At 46.4% G+C, this 13,024-nt stretch overlaps 2 protein-coding genes across 2 annotated transcripts in view; one reads left to right on the top strand and one right to left on the bottom strand.

The window, feature by feature from the left end:
* The window catches only part of LOC140193802 (uncharacterized), an 86,320-nt gene that overhangs the window by 17,041 nt on the left and 56,255 nt on the right, over positions 1 to 13,024 (bottom strand). The gene's annotated exons all lie outside the window — the stretch shown is intronic.
* Positions 8,376 to 11,293, top strand: LOC140193800 (probable G-protein coupled receptor 139). The gene is made up of 2 exons (XM_072250970.1): positions 8,376 to 8,556; positions 10,395 to 11,293. Exons 1-2 carry the CDS (start codon positions 8,376 to 8,378, stop codon positions 11,291 to 11,293), a joined length of 1,080 nt encoding a protein of 359 aa, XP_072107071.1.

Raw genomic sequence — 13,024 nt, 5'->3', positions numbered from 1 at the left:
TTTCTCTTCACTGCACGACATCATAACTGATCCCCAAATGAGCTCAACCACCAGCCGCTCGAAAATGCCATATCATAGCATACTAGAAATGTCTCCTCTTGGAAGCGTTTTTGGGAAATCTGATATCCCAATCTTTCTACATATTGAAATACCTCATGTCTACGGTAACACTACACTTTTGCCATGCATTTTCTATCTCACACATCTTAGCCACTGTTTGGTGATCTTTATATAACTCCCATCTGGGTCATTTTACTCTGCCCTACGAATAAAGATACAACATCATCTGACCCGATGTACTCTCTTTCTAATGATTAGATTTTAGTTTTGTACAAACAGAAGCGCGCTATGCCTTTCCTTTCGATACAACGTGCATGTCACGGTCCGGATCGTAAATTCCCTATTGCTCCTAATTTCCTTTGATAGTGCCACAGTTCCGACCGTTAGTTTCCCACTTGCTCCTAATTCTCTTTGATGACGGCACACCTGGTTTCCATCAGGACCTGCAGCATAAGAACCCCGGCGTTACAACCAGTAGTTGCCAGATTGTTGGTTTTGCGTGTGTGGTAAATAACGTTTCCCGGACGCTTAAGGCTGTATGTTCTAGGTTTTCCCCAGTATCGAAAATTACCTGTGAAACTGAATCTCTTCGTGTCAGGATCAGTTTTCTAAGTTCAACTCCAGTTCAGAGGTTTACCTGTGAAACCCAGCCTCCCTGCGTCAAAATAAGTCTTTTAAGGTTTTAATTCGGCACCAAGGCTTGCCTGCGTAATTCCGTCTCTCCGTGCTAAGAAGAGTTTGTCAGCCGTTTCTCTCTCTACGCTCTGAGTCAAGATAAATTCTGTCCGTCTTCTGCCTTCCTGCTCTCCTTCCTGTTTGCCGTTCACGTCTGCATCCTAACTAAATCTCCGTGCTTGTATCTCCTCATTCGTTGCAACAGAAAGATCTGGCCACTATGGACGAAGCAGACACGAATACCCTGCAACAAGACCTCACCAGCCAGGGAACCCAACTGGGTTTGCATGATCAACTCCTCCGGGAGGTCATGGCGAACGTCCGTTCTCCCTGCTGACGTAACGAAGATCGGTGACCAGGTGGGCCGCGTATTTTACCCACTCCTGGAACTCTGTCTAACCAGCCCAGACAGCCTGTAGTGCCAACACCCAACGCATCAGCAACACCACCACCAAGATAGCCGCACGTACCTGAACCAGAGCACTACGCTGGGGATTTGGGAAAGTGCCGGGTCTTCCTTCTGCAGTGCTCCTTGGTGTTATAGCAGCCGTCATCCACGTACTCCACGGATACGTCAAAGATTGCTTATATCATGGGGTTGTTGCGGGGAAGTGACTTAGCGTGGGCTACAGCTGTTTGATACAATCAACCGGATATCTGCTCTTTTTTCCACCTTTATTGCGGAAATGAGAAAGATCTTTCACGACTCCGTCCGTGGTACAGATACGGCTAAGCGCCTACTCACACTCCGCCAGGGCTCACGCAGCGTTGCCGAATATTCCGTCGAGTTCCGGACGTTAGTGGCCGACAATAAGGCACTCCAAAACGTATTTCGGAACGGTCTCATTGACATGGTGAAAAACAAGTTGGCGGCAAGAGATGACACCGACAGCCCGGATTCCCTGATCTCCCTTTCCACCTGGTTGGACAATCGTCTCCGAGAACGCCATGAAGAACAAACGGGTCCTCCACCACATTTGGCCACTGACGGGAGGCATTTCCGCCTCCCGTCAGAAAAAAATAAAACCTCTCTGCTGCTGCTTCTAGAGTAGCTCCCAACCCGCCGTCTCCACTACTCTGGGAGAGGAGCCCATGCAGCTGGGACGAAACCGCCTTTCCCCCACAGAACGACTAAGGAGATTGAGAGCCGGTGAGTGACTATATCGCAGCCAGTCCGGCCACTTCCGCGCTACCGGTCCCCTTCGGCCAAAAAGGGAAGTTTCACCAGTAGAAATGGGGACCATGATGAGCCAGACAACTTTCCCGTCCGTTCCCCGAACACGGATGCAGCTGCGAGCTGCTTTACGTTGCAACCAACAGGCCCTGCCTCTGTCAGTAGTAGTGGACTCTGGTGCTGAGGGAAACCTTTTGTATGAAAACATAGCTTCCCGGGCTAGAATTCCTCGCGAGCCGTTGAGTACCCGCTTCCAAGCCCGGGCACTGGACGGGAGATTACTGGCCCGAGTCACACATTGCACACCACCCCTGCCTCTCTTTCTCTCCGGGAACCACAGGGAACAGATATGATTCAATTAAATTTCCTCTCCTCAAGCTCCGATAGTTCTTGGTACCCCTGGTTAAGCCGCCATAACCCCCAAATTGACTGGTCCACTAGGAAGAAAGTCAGCTGGAGTCCGTTCTGTTACTCCACTTGTCCACAATCGGCTCTTTCCCATGCGGAGGTCACCGCGACCTCGTCTGCCTCTGAACCCCCGACTTATCCAAGGTTCCAGCAGAGTATCACGATCTGGGTGAAGTGTTTAGCAAACAACGGGCTCTTTCCCTGCCTCTACACCGCCCTTACAATTGCGCATTTGCGCTTCTGCTCGGAGCCCCCCTACCCACCAGCCGGCTGTATAACCTGTCCCGGCCCGAAGGGGAAGCAATGGAAATGGACCTAAATGACTCTCTTGTGGCCGGCATTATCTGACCCTTAGCTTCCCCTGTTTCTTCTTTGTGGAGAAGAGAGGCGGCTCGCTGGGCCCTGCATTGACGACCGGGGCCTGAACAGCATCACCATAACGAATAAATATCCCTGCCACTTATCAACTCTGCTCTCGAACCCCTTCACGGAGCCACCATTTTCTCGAAACTGGACCTACGGAGCGCCTACAACCTGGTCAGGATAAGGGAGGGAAATGAGTTTATCATCTGTCTTGGTCATTTCAAATATCTGCTCATGCCATTCGGTCTCACCAATTCCCCCACCGCCTTCCAAGCCCTGATAAATGATGTTCTTAGGGACTTTATTAACCGTTTTGTTCTGGTTGATCTGAACGACATCTTCATCTGTCTCCCGATGTCTTCAGGAACACATCCACCATATCCGTCAGGTTCTCCAGAGGCTTTAGGAGAACAAACTATTCATTAAGGCAGGGAACTGCGAGTTTCATGTCCCGTCTGTCAATTTATTCGGGTACATCAGCGGGAGCGGGAAAGTGAGGGCGGAATCCGAAAAGATCCGGGCGGAGGCGGAGTGGCCAAAATCTACGACACTCGAGCAACTCCAGCGATTTCTGGGTTTCCAAACTTCTACCGTCGCTTCATCAGGGATTACAGCCGGGTGGCAGCGCCCCTTACTCGACTCACCTCTCCTGTGATCCCTTTTCACTGGGACCCCGAAGCGGACGCTGCCTTCTCGGAGCTGAAGAGACGTTTCATCTCCGCTCCCATGCTCGTCCAACCAAACCCTTCTCGCCAATTTATTGTGGATGTCGACGCCTCCGACTCTAGAGTGGGAGCGGTCCTCTCCCGACACTCCGGCCCAGACTGAAAACTCCATCCCTACGCCTGCATTTCTCGCCGTCTATCCCCCACCGATCGGAATTATGACGTGGGGAACCGGGAGTTACTGGCCGTCAAACTCGCTTTTGAGGAGTGGAGGCACTGGCTGGAGGGAGCGGAACATCCACTCATCATCTGGAAAAACCACGAGAACTTCGCAAGAGCACCCAAACCGCCAAACGCCTGAATTAACCCCAAGCCCGTTGGGCATTATTTTTTGGCCGTTTCAGATTCACACTCACCTATCGACCGGTGTCCAAGAACGGAAATCCTGATGTTTTCTGCCGTCACTACTTCTCCGAGGAGGGTCGTCCCAACCCCCAGACCATCCTTCCAACAAACTGTGTAGTGGCTGTCCTCACCTAGGAGATCGATTCCATAGTCAAAGAGGCCCAACGGACTCAACCTGGCCCAGGCAATGGACCCTCCAATCGTCTCTTGTTGCTTGACGCTGTTCGGTCTCAGGTTCTCCGGTGGGGGCATACTTCCCGGTTCACCTGCTATCTCGGAATCGATCGAACTCCGTTCTTTCTGAAGAGACATTTCTGGTGGCCCTCATGAACGCTGACACTCGCTCCTGTGTCTCTGCCTGCTCTGTTTGTGCCCGCGGAAAATACTCCCACCCCACCTGCAGGGTTGCTTCGTCCCCTACCTATCCCTAGTCGCCCTTGGTCTCACATTGCGCTGGATTTTGTCACTGGACTACCCCCTTCATATGGGAATACTGCTGTACTCACCGTGGTGGACCGCTTCTCCAAAGCTGTGCAATTCGTAGCCCTTCCCAAACTCCCTACAGCCCGTGAGACAACGGACATCCTTATTCCTCAAGTCTTCCGTCTTCATGGGATTCCCTCTGACATTATTTCTGACCGGGGTCCCCAATTCATCTCTCAGCTCTACGAATAAAAGGATCCACTGACTACGTGTGTTCCGCAGGGGTCAGTGTTGTGGCCGCTTCTTTTTATCCTGTATATGAATGATTTAGATGATGGAATAGGCTGCTTTGTTGCCACACTTGCAGATGATACGAAGATAGGTGGAGGAGCAAGTAGTGCTGAGGAATGCTGAATGAACTCAGCAGTCCAGGCAGCATCTATGGTAAAAAAGTACAGTCCAGGTTTCGGGCCGAATTCCTTCGGCAGGACAAGAGAGAATATGCTGAGGAATAGGTTGAAAATGTGAGGGAGAGCAGAGAAAAACGCCAGGCGATAGGCGAAACTTAGAGGGGGAGGGATGATGCAAAGATCTCTGACGTTGATTGGTAAAAGAGACAGAAGGCCATGGAAGAAAGAGAGAAGTTCGGGGGGTGGGTGGTGAAGGGAGGAGCACCAGAGGGGAGCGAACGGCGTGCAAGGCAATATCATGAGAGACGGACAAGGGAATGGGAAATGATGAAGGCGAAGGGGAGGGAAGGGGGTATTACTGGAAGTTTGGGAAATCGATGTTCATGCCATCTGGTTGGAGTCTACCCAAACGGAATATAAGATGTTGTTGCTCCAAAGTAAGTCTGGCCTTATCCATACAGTGTAGGAGGCCATTGACGGACATGTCTGAGTGGGAATGGGAAGTGAAATTAAAGTGGGCGGCCATTGGAAGATCCGCTTGTTCTGTCAGACGGAGCGTAGATGGCCGGCAAGTTGTTCCCCCATTCGACGTCAGGTCTCACGGATATACATCTGGTCCGGTTTCCATATCGATCAGTCACTGCACACCAGATTGGTAAAAGTATAAAAAGAACATAGATATAACTTGTTTTTACAGCTCGGACGACGGAGCGAAGAGATTGAACAACGCAGTAATGTAATTTGGTGGCAAACACGTTGATCATTGCCACCCTCACGCGTGCAGCATAAACTTATACAGGGGATAAATCATAACTGGCATCTTCTTCATTACATCTGGTGGTGGAAAAATTAAAACGGACAGCTTTCTCACCGTGCGAGACGGGACACTACTTAGATAATAGAGCTGTGTAAAGGGATTGTTTATACAGAGGGATCTGAGGAACAACTTTTCCAACCATATGTCAGAAGGAATCTGGAACGTACTGAGTCAGGTGACTGGTGGTAGAGGGTAAACGCAAAACATTTACAAGTGTAATATTTCACAGTAGATTGAGAAGGGTACCAGATATGAAGCAGACAACTTGTTTGCATTTCCGGAACGCGACAACTATCACGGCCGTAATCTATTTCTTAAATGGACGGGACGCAGCAAAAAATACAGCAGCTGCGGATCTGAGAAGCGAATAACTGACTGGATAAAATCAGAACCGAAAGGAGGTTTAATATCACCGGCACACGTTGTGAAATGTGTCGTTATGCGGCAGCGGTACATTGCAATACATAGTAAAAAAAACTATAAATTACAGTTAGAAGATAATATTTAAAACATTGCTAAATAAAGTTCATGCAAAAAGAGAACAACATGTAATGAGGGAGAATTTATAGGTTCAATATCTATTCAGAAACCTGATGGTTAAGGGAAATAATCTATTCCTCTTTTATCATTGCAGAACCAGACACATTACTGACCAGACTGACAGAGTCCCAACTGATCAAATCCCTCATCCCTGCCCACAGTGCTAACTTCACTGCATATCCAGTCCCATTACTGTCCACTCAGAGAACTGCGCTGCTTTCCCAGTTTCATTATGTTTGACACTAGTACCGTCGCTGCCACTCCAACATCATCACTGACAATGCGAAAGTCTGTCCGTAAACACGTCACTCAGCAGAACTATACGACCAAAGATGATGTCCAATTACTATTGATCGCATCGTCACCGGTTACAAAGGGCAAGTGTGACAACATTCGTTATACATTTAACTGTTAGTGCCGGATCCCATGCAAGCAAATATAACAGTTGTCTTCAGCAAGATACAAAAGTGCGCAGCTTTGGTATCATTAATGGGATTTCTAGCACATGAACATTAAGATCATATAATTCATTTTACACAAGAATATCAGTAAACACTCAAGATGTTGGGGAAGAATGCTCGCTGTGTTTTATTGTTATCATTACATCGGGCCGTGGTTACACTCCGAGCAGACCGGAGAAGGGAACAGTTTTTTTGTTGCACAGGGCAGCACGTCCGTAAGGCTTAATGTAAATTACTGAACTTCCACCGAAGATATTTGTAACTTCTACGTTCAAGTTTAAATCTGGTCACTGTTCAGTTGAATAGTAGATACAGTACCTGAAGTAACATCATCATGTGCCGCTTGTATTCCGTGGCTGGACGCAATGGCGCCGACAGGAGAATCTAATAATCTTTAGTTGACGCTTGCTATGCAATGGTCTACAGAACGTTACACAACTGTGCTGGTCTGATGTTCTGTGTGATGAAGAAATATGTTTCAATATAATCTATACACCTTTAGTTAAACGTTTAACAGATTTAAACGCCTGTCTCTCACATTTATTGCGATGACCAATGCGAATAAAACTGCCCGTTTCGCTGTTTCTACAGTTCTAAACTTTAAGGTCATTGCGACTCGCAACAGAGATTAACAACAGTCAAGAAGAGATGTGCTTCACCAGATTCCGTTCCACCTTTGCAGGCTCACAGATATGCTATGATATTAGTCTGGGGAAAATGAAAACAATTCTTGTTTCCAAAGATTTTAAAATAATATATGTTTGCGGATACTGCTCAAGTGAGCGGAAACATTCCAAGGAACCGAGTAAAGACGGAAAAAACGAATAATAAAATAAATCGAATAACCGATTTGGAGCAATGGTGGCTGTTTATTCTTGTGAGATCTTCAAAGGAGGGTAAATTGTGCAGAGTTACAGGACTATCTTTGCTTGCCAGTAAATACAAAGTCATTACATAGAAAGATGCCGATGCCCCTGTATTAAAGCGTTTCCTATCACACCGACGCCTTACACCCAGCGGAACAGCATCAGCTGCCGTTTAATGGTTCTGTATGACTACGGCGTGGCCTCTTGTATGGGATACTGGTACGGTTATGGGCTGTAAGGAAAATATCTTTTTTCCTTGCTCATTTCTGGTTCAACAGGATTAGGAATTCGCAGGAGAGTGAGACATTATACACTTGCTGAAGATTATTAAAATACTACTGTATCAGGATGACATGGGAAATACGAATCAGCCACTTGTAAAGGCACAGAAAGACCGTGTGCAAAGAATATTTATCGACCAGTCAGTGATCTGATGCATATAGTGCTGGAGGGAACCCAGCTGCCGATAGTTAATTCCATAATTCGCTGTCTCTGTTTCTGTCTTTCTCTCTCACTCTCTGCTTTCCACCCCCCCCCCCACATGTCTGCCGATCTTGTCTACTCTCTACTCCCGCCTACCATCAGCTCACGTTTGCAAAAACGGCGAAAATCGTTTTCTCTATCATAAAATGTCCACAATCCAAGCTAATGTCGCTGTGTTCCAGAACCACTGCTTTGTGTGTCTCATTTTATGCACACCAAAGAAGCATCAAGTGCAATTTTTGACCAGTTTTCTACTTTCCTTATACTCGATGTTTAAGTAAAATGTTTATATTTGTTTATTATTTAAGGACCGTTTTGTTCTCCTTTATATTTAGTTAAGTCGACCGAAATGTTATGAGATTTCTTTTTGTAATTCCGATATATATAATAACAGCAACACTTATCTACACATTTGTTCCTCAGCTATTGGGTAAACAATCATGGAAACTAATTAGGGTCCTTTCAGGAAAGGTTGTTGACGTCACCGGAGAGTTTCTCTCTCTTATTAATAAGAGTCCTTCTCACTCAGTTCCCCCAGTTTCAGCGAGAGCAGCCTCTCCTGCCACGAACAGAGATCCGGAGTGGCACTGTGAGCGAGAATAAGGACAGACTGGCTCGTTCTGTCATGGATCAAAATTCGGGAAGAACGGCGTGGAATATAACGGGAAATTGGAAAACTTTCTTCTGGATGGTTCCAATTATTTTGACAGATTATGATTGGATAACGCTAGATTTTCCAATAATGAATGTGTTTATCACCATTCAAGTGATTTTCTTCCCCGTCCTCGCCATCATTGCTCTTCCTGGTAAGTCTCTTTCCAAAGATAACTTATGAAACAACATTTAACTGCACATTTTCCTTCTCTCGTGTACCTCTCATAATAGTAATAATTAATGCTGCTGTCACACCCACTTGGAAGCAAGTCTTTGCTTTATGCACATTGATAATTGACTGAGCCGAGGACCCTTGTCTAAGGAAATCTTTCTTACAGTTGTGATGATCCAGAGAAGATTTCTGAGAATGATCCATGGGGGGGGGGGGGGGGGGGAACGATTTAACGTATGAGGCGTGTTTGATTGGTCATTGCCTGTATTCGCGGGGATTGCGGAGGACGGGGTAGGGGAACTGGGGAAGGTTATGGGTAACTGAAAGGTTCAGATGGAGCCGTCGTTCAAAGGATGTATCCAACAGTGTATTGGACCAGAGAGCGCAGCCTCCCAATAAATGACTGTTCCTTAGAACAGAGCTGAGGAAGAATGTCTACTGCCAGAGGCAGTGTGCCTGTGGAACGCATTGCCACAGAACGGTGCTGAGGCCAAATAATTGGCGTTTTCAAGCGAAGCATTATAGGTGCGTAATTAACAGGGCCATTATAGTTTATGTAGAGAAGGTGTTGGAAGGGAAATACATGGACCATCATGGAAATTGTGCTCTGGTCACATTGTCTCAGTAATGCTCTGGATGCAATGGACAAGTTTCTGATGAGTAAGCTTGCATACAACTGTTGCCCGTCACTGAGAGGATGATACATTACATTTATAATCCGCTTTGATCCCCCTTTCCACTCGCTCTATCCTCGCCTCAGGAATATGTGCTGTGAATCAAGTTGCATCCTACTTGAGATTCCCTTGCAATTAAACTGTTTTCCAATGCCCCAGTCGTCCTGTGGCTAATCCGGTTGGTGTGACTGTCGTCTGCACTCCAGGGACTCCCTGAACATTAACCAGGTCCCTCAGCTTTTAAGACCTTCGGACGTGTCTGCCGTACTAGTTCCCTCTTCTGTCTCTGCCCATCCTTCTCCCCACTGTGTTCGTAAAACGTATTTTCCGATTGGGATCCAAAAATTATAAAATGCAAAGATCGTTAATGTATATTTGAATGCCAGCTGCATCTGACGGTGCTCAAAAGTAGCACATTTCGGAAAACAGGAAAGACCACTGGAAGTTATTGAAATACTGATCATGACGTATTATTATGGTGACAAATCACCTTCATTCTTGCTGAAAAATATAATGAATTTTAGAGACTTTAATGAATTGTATACGATTGTAAAGGCAAAAGAAACAAGAAGGAGACGGAGAGACTCGTGGTATGATTTCAAGGTAATATTCACTCCCTCAGTGTCGGAAAACAGGAAGAGAGGTGCAACAGTGAGATTTTGGACTGCTACTCTATTTGCAAATCCAAATTTGCTAACGATCAGGGACGGGAATCTGCGCTTCAGCTAAACCTAGTGGGTGTCACGGACACTTATTTCACGACAGATGAGATTTCGCAGATTCCGCAGATGCATCATTCAACTCCTTTTCCCTCAGCTCGTGTGAAGTTTCCCAATCATCAGCCATTGTTATCTGTGTTCTTCGTTTTCTGTTTCGATGCCAGGTAGCAAGTGACAAATCTGGAGAGGCCGCACTTTCCCCGAGAGGGGATGAATATGGTCACCATGTTCACTGGCAAACAATTAAAAAAAAATCAGGGTAAACGCATCTTAAACCGAACATATAATATGTGCCCATGATAGAAATGAGTGTACCTGACGGAATAATATAATCATAGCGATCAGGTACACTCATTTCTATCATGGGCACATGTTATATGTTCGGTTTAAGATGAGTTTACCCTGATTGTTTCCTCTGTTCGCAGTGAACATGGTGACCATATTCTTCCTGTCTCGGAGAAAGTGCGGCCTCTCCAGAGTTGTCACTTGCTACCTGGTTGCCATGGCCTTGGCGGATCTGCTGGTTCTTATCCTGGATCTGATACTGAGCAAGTTTCCACTTACGTACATGCCAATCGGTGCTTTCTTCCGCTCAATGATCAAGGGGTGTAATATCCACGCTGCTCTGATTTACACCGTCACCGACTGTTCGGTCTGGTTCACCGTCACGTTCACCATTGATCGGTTTGTCGGCATTTGTTGCCAGAAACTGAAAACAAAATATTGCACCGGGAAAACTGCGGCCGTGGTTTTGGGGACAGTGAGTGCCATTGGCTTTTTAAAGAATATTTACTGGTATTTTTCACTCTCGGGGTACTACACGTGGATAGCTGTTCCATTTATTTGTAGGGTGAGAGTGCATTATTTGAATTTATTTATCGTGACTCAAATTGAACTATTTTATTACATCCTCACCCCTGTATTCCCATTTGTGCTGGTTCTGCTGACAAATGGCTTCACCGCCAGGCACATCTCAGTCACGAGCAGAGCTCGCAGGAGACTCAGTTTTCCTGGCAACGGACAGAGTGCCAGAGACCCAGAGATGGAGAAACGCAGGAAATCCCTCGTTTTATTGCTGATCCTCTCGGGCAATTTCATCTTGCTGTGGGCACCTTTCACCGTGTATTCTGCGTGGAATCGGCTGTATGCTTTTGCCACGTATGTGCGCCCACCTGATTCGCTGCGAGAGCTGGGCGCCATTCTGCAGCTTCTGAGCTGTTGCACGAACACGGCCCTTTACACCGTTACGCAGACCAATTTTAGGGAGCAGTTAAAGACTGTGGTAAAATCACCGCTCTCTCTCATGTTTGTGACGAACTCGTGACGTTGCGGTGTCGCTCGACCTGAAACCACTGAAGTTCTATCCACTGTGGGCAATTTTTGCTCCTCTGGGCCCTGCGATATCCTTGTTCCACTCACACCTCCCAAGCGGAAATTACATAATTTATCGATTATACAGCTGCTATGATCGTCCCTCATTCGCCGGCCTATCTTCTCATCTCTGGCCTACTTATCCAATTTACACCGCAGTTCCACCTTGCAATCCTTCTGGCTGCCCAGATACATTAGTCCAGGTTCAAGACCATTCTCCTGCGAGATTGCTTGTGTTCCCGAAACAACCCGTTCATGCCCTACATTGACGGCTGAATTGGTGCTGTCAGTCCAGTGACGTCTGAATTGGTGCTGCTTCCTGCACCCACGCTGAGCTCGTCAATTTCATTTACAACTTACCACACCGACCTCAGATCAACTTGTTCCCATTCTGACACCACTTGTCTCTCGCTCCCTCTGTTCCCAACACCACAGATCCGTTAGAAGCCCGAATTCTATAAACAGCCCCATATTGGCCTACACACCCCTAAATCAATGAACGTTTCCAACTCGGTGTGTATCTCTATATTAGCGGACTCTGTTCTAAGTCTGCGCAATCTGGAAATAAGTACATATCACAAACACGCTGCAACCCCATAATAGATCATTCCAGAGCAGAAATCATTTCAAAAATTTTCGAAAATGGGGGCATTCCGATATTAAAAATCCGTACGCAACCCAAATCTCTGGGTTCCTACAAATCTGTGTGCAGCTGGATATTCGACAACACGCTCTAAATCTGCGCATATCACCACATCCGTGTGTACCCCCGAGGCAGAGCACACACTTAAATCTGCATGTATGCCGAAATCCAGGCGCAGCCCCCAAAAACTCTGTGCACCGTATATATGCTGACTTTACCTTAACTCTGTGCAATCCCCAATTGAGTGCGGATCCCAAACACGCTGACACCCACCACATGATCTGAACAGTATCCGGGTCAAAGAATAATTTCAAACCGTTCGCAAACTGTTTGCCATAAAGTAACAAGAATACTGTTGAAACTTCAAAGTGCATTGATTCTCAAAAGTGTTTATAAATAAAACAAAATTCAGATACGTCACACTACAAATCCACAAGCACCACATCTCTGTGAGAAACCCGAAATCCGTAAACATCCCCATATTAATCTGCATGCTCCTAAATCAACGAGCATTCGCGAATCAGACTGCCCCATTATACTGGTGGTCACGTCACTGAATCTGTTCGGATCATTTGACCAGTGTGCAATCCCCTATTTGCCAACACCGCCCTAAATCAGAGCACTCCACAAATTAGTACCCACTCCAAACAGGCTGAAACTCCAACATCGGCAATACATTAACTCAGAGCAGGAATCATTTCAAACCGTTCAGAAGATGACTGTTTCCATGATAAAAATCCGCACCCATCCGAAAATTCACCTGCAACTGCAAATCGGCCGATACACCCAAATATGGTGTTACCCAAAATCCGTGTGCACCTCCATATTAGACATATCAGACCCCACATCTGCGCCCATCAGCAAACAAGTGCGAACCCCTAAATCCATATGCATCCCAAACCCGCAGATAACTTCACATGAACATTAGGTTATCCAAATGCAAGAGTCATTTCTAACAGTTCACAAAATATCTGTGTCCACTTTCAAAAATCTACAACAAATTCAAAGTTCTATGTACATCTGTTATTAAGGTATCTATAA

Source organism: Mobula birostris, unplaced genomic scaffold (assembly GCF_030028105.1).
Source record: "Mobula birostris isolate sMobBir1 unplaced genomic scaffold, sMobBir1.hap1 scaffold_885, whole genome shotgun sequence".
In the NCBI taxonomy this organism is placed as follows: Eukaryota; Metazoa; Chordata; class Chondrichthyes; order Myliobatiformes; family Myliobatidae; genus Mobula; species Mobula birostris.
This window is presented reverse-complemented; position numbering and strand designations above follow the sequence as displayed.

What these genes read in the sequence shown, in the direction of transcription:
- LOC140193800 (XM_072250970.1), top strand. Translation starts at nt 8,376, where the DNA reads ATGGATCAAAATTCGGGAAGAACGGCGTGGAATATAACGGGAAATTGG. An exon ending in CGCCATCATTGCTCTTCCTG is followed by an intron (nt 8,557 to 10,394) that starts GTAAGTCTCTTT and finishes CTCTGTTCGCAG; the next exon opens with TGAACATGGTGACCATATTC.